At 50.2% G+C, this 2,874-nt stretch overlaps 1 protein-coding gene across 1 annotated transcript; it reads right to left on the bottom strand.

The window, feature by feature from the left end:
* MIND_00888400 (uncharacterized protein) lies at positions 1–2,874 on the bottom strand (the record flags this gene model as incomplete). The annotated part of the gene is made up of 7 exons (XM_037365536.1): positions 1–789; positions 838–849; positions 897–1,090; positions 1,146–1,334; positions 1,408–1,545; positions 1,593–2,623; positions 2,678–2,874. The coding sequence occupies 7 exons, from the start codon at positions 2,872–2,874 to the stop codon at positions 1–3; spliced, it is 2,550 nt and encodes an 849-aa protein (XP_037218778.1).

Below are 2,874 nucleotides of genomic sequence, written 5' to 3'. Positions count from 1 at the left end.
TCAGACCTTCTTGGATCTACTGCGCGTGTTTTGTGCCGGAGTTTTGTCAAGATCTATGGTGCCGAGATCGGGTTCATCGACAAGTGGTGTCTTTCGTTTCGTACCAGGTTTTCTGCTACTCTCCGCAGGAGGCTTAGCTGTGTCGTCATCCGCTACCGCTTCTTTGGCTTTACCGCCACGGGTAGACTGTGCGGTCGTAAGTTTTTTTCGGCGATTACGAGCGGCATTGCTGTTCTCGACAGACAACTTGTGAGCCCTGGCTGGAACGGACTTGCTTATTCGCTTGCCCTGCCTCGTTGACGCTTCTGCCTTCTTGGTCCCCTTGCTACGTTGCGTCGGCTTTCTTCTGGTTTGTATGGGCGTCTCTTCAACCTCCTCAAACTCTTCTTCTTCATACACAATCGGCCCATCCCACCTCGCCTCCGGCCATGTAAGATACCTCTGCTCTCGCTCAGTGAGATACTCCAGTTTGAGCCTTTTACGACTCGTCCACAGCGTGTCCTCATCGCTGCTCTCCCAGCGCGATTTGCGTTTGTGACCCGCAAGCACTCCCGCAACGATGGCATCAAATAGGTCTGTTTGCATGACTTGGGAAGGACGGGATTCGAAGGCGGAGATGTTAACGATGGCAACGTCGGTGGTGTCGATGTCTTCATAAAGAGTGACCGCATCCTCCCTGGGTATTTCGATTGGAAAGGCACATATGGCGCGCAAGACCCTGCAGCTGCCGCTATTGGGGAGAGCATCAAAGACGCGCTGCAAGTGAGATTGGGTGGTGTCGTCAACTTCCTAGTCAACATGTAAGGTCGCGAAAGATGGAATAATAAGCAAACTGACTTTGAAGAATGCCTGAGCATTCAAAACTGACAGTGTCGCTTGCAGATCCGAGGTCGCACAGGTTCTTGGGTTAACAACGCCTTCAACGCTACCCAGACAAAGTTTCCATCAGCCAGTTGGATGGCGAAGAGTAAGTTGGCGTTTGATGAATGCGGTAAACAAAACACGGTGCCCACACGATGTTCCATCCACGAAAGAGTGTCCTCTATGGAGACCGCCTGATGGGCAAGTGGTCGGAAAGATTCAAAGTCGTCTGCAGCCACCGGAGACCATTCTACCTCGTCGGACTCTGTTCGGTAGAAACGAACTAGAGTTGCAGGCTTTGTCGCCCATTGCGGAGAACCACGTGGAAAAGAGAAGATTCGATCCAGACGGTCGCCCCTTCCTCAAAGCCTGGGTAAGATAAAACACAAGATAGTGGGTCAGAGATTCTGATGTTCGAGGGATGTTTCGACGAAGGCTCTGAATGAAGGTTGCCGGATTTTCGTTTGGCCCTCCTGATATTGGTCGAGTCGGAAAGGGAAATAATGTCCTTGCGATGACGAGAAGCGGTGTCGGTTCATCGAGTACCAACTCCGTGAAGTTTCCATCCTGAAAACGCGCTAAAATCGCGATACATCAGAGGAATTTGATCTTCTCCGAGCAGTGGCGAGGCATTGTGGGTCGCCAAGTAACGCAAGAGGATTTCGAGAAACAGGTTCTTGTCCTCTAGGTCAATCATTAGTATTCAACCTGCAACCGGCTTGTAAATTAACCTTCAGACACTCCACGAATTTTGATTGGATAAAAGCTTGCTGGCCAAATTGGCGCCTCCCCTTCAGCCCCTACGTACTCGACTGCATCCATCGGTCGGAAGGAGACAGCATGCTCTATATATTTATCGAAACGCGTGTGCGGAAAATGCAGACCCTCGACGAGCAGGAAAGCAATGAAAGTTGCTGTGAACCGATGTCTGATGAGCGGTTGATGAGCATTTTTGCTCCCACAAAACAGGAACAGTACCTGCCGCGCAGCCAGCGCCAAGTTCTTGCTATTAGAAAACGGCCTGCAGGAGACTCGCGGAAAAGCCGGCGGCAGAAACTGAGACACATATTGCTCTTGCCGAAGAGGGTCATCGAAGGAACCAGTATTCGACGTCCAAGCGAAATCGCTCCCAGCTCCATCTGCAAACCGTTCTCGGGGTATCTTGATTCCCGCACAGATGATTGGACATTGTCCTTTCGTCAGGTCTGTCCACGTCTGGAGGATTATTTGCAAGAGAGGGGTGTCGTTGAAGTGGTGTGAGTACATGTCGACAACATAACTTGCTTCGTCCAACACAATAAACAAAGGGTCTTCGCCGATAAAGGTCCGAATTTTGCGTAGTGCAATAGTGATGTTGTCGGCGAGGTAAGTGCAGTCATGTTTCATCAGCTTTCTCGTCACCTCTTCGAAGGGTTCGGTGTTTATGTCGGCAAGATTTCTGGGCAGTAGCTGGGTTGTGAGCCACCGCTTCTTTGTCTCATCCGAAAACTCTGCCTCATCGACGGCTGCCTCTTGCAAAAACATCAAAAACACTAACAATCGGGTCAACAAGATAGCACCGAATAGGTTGGTCATCACTTGGAGCTTTTGAGATACGTCCTTGTCCCTGAGATTGGTTGGGCATTCACGTAGCAGCAATTGCAAGTCGTACGAGCCGAGGCGGCCGTCATCGATATGGCCACTGAGGTAAAAGCCCCAGTTTGAGCAAAGCCCTTCATAACAAAGTCGAGTCTTGCCAGTCCCGGATGCATTGACGAGAAATCTAAACGGTGTTAATGTCATCAGCTTTTTAGAATCGATATGTAGCCTCACTGACTTGTTGGTCGTTGTGAATATATTTGAGACGCGCTCACGAAGAACCTCATCGTGGTGGAAACCTCCCAAGTCATGCAGAATTATGGAGAGATATTTCGACTCTTGATAGAGATGGAGAGATTCCAGGAAGGTGAATGTCGCCTCGTCTGTGTAATCGGTGTGTTTCCGTGGCTCCCAAGGCTCCAAAAAGTCTGCCAT

This window comes from Mycena indigotica (assembly GCF_014461135.1).
Source record: "Mycena indigotica strain 171206Taipei chromosome Unknown Mind.scaff0007, whole genome shotgun sequence".
NCBI lineage: Eukaryota > Fungi > Basidiomycota > Agaricomycetes > Agaricales > Mycenaceae > Mycena > Mycena indigotica.
This window is presented reverse-complemented; position numbering and strand designations above follow the sequence as displayed.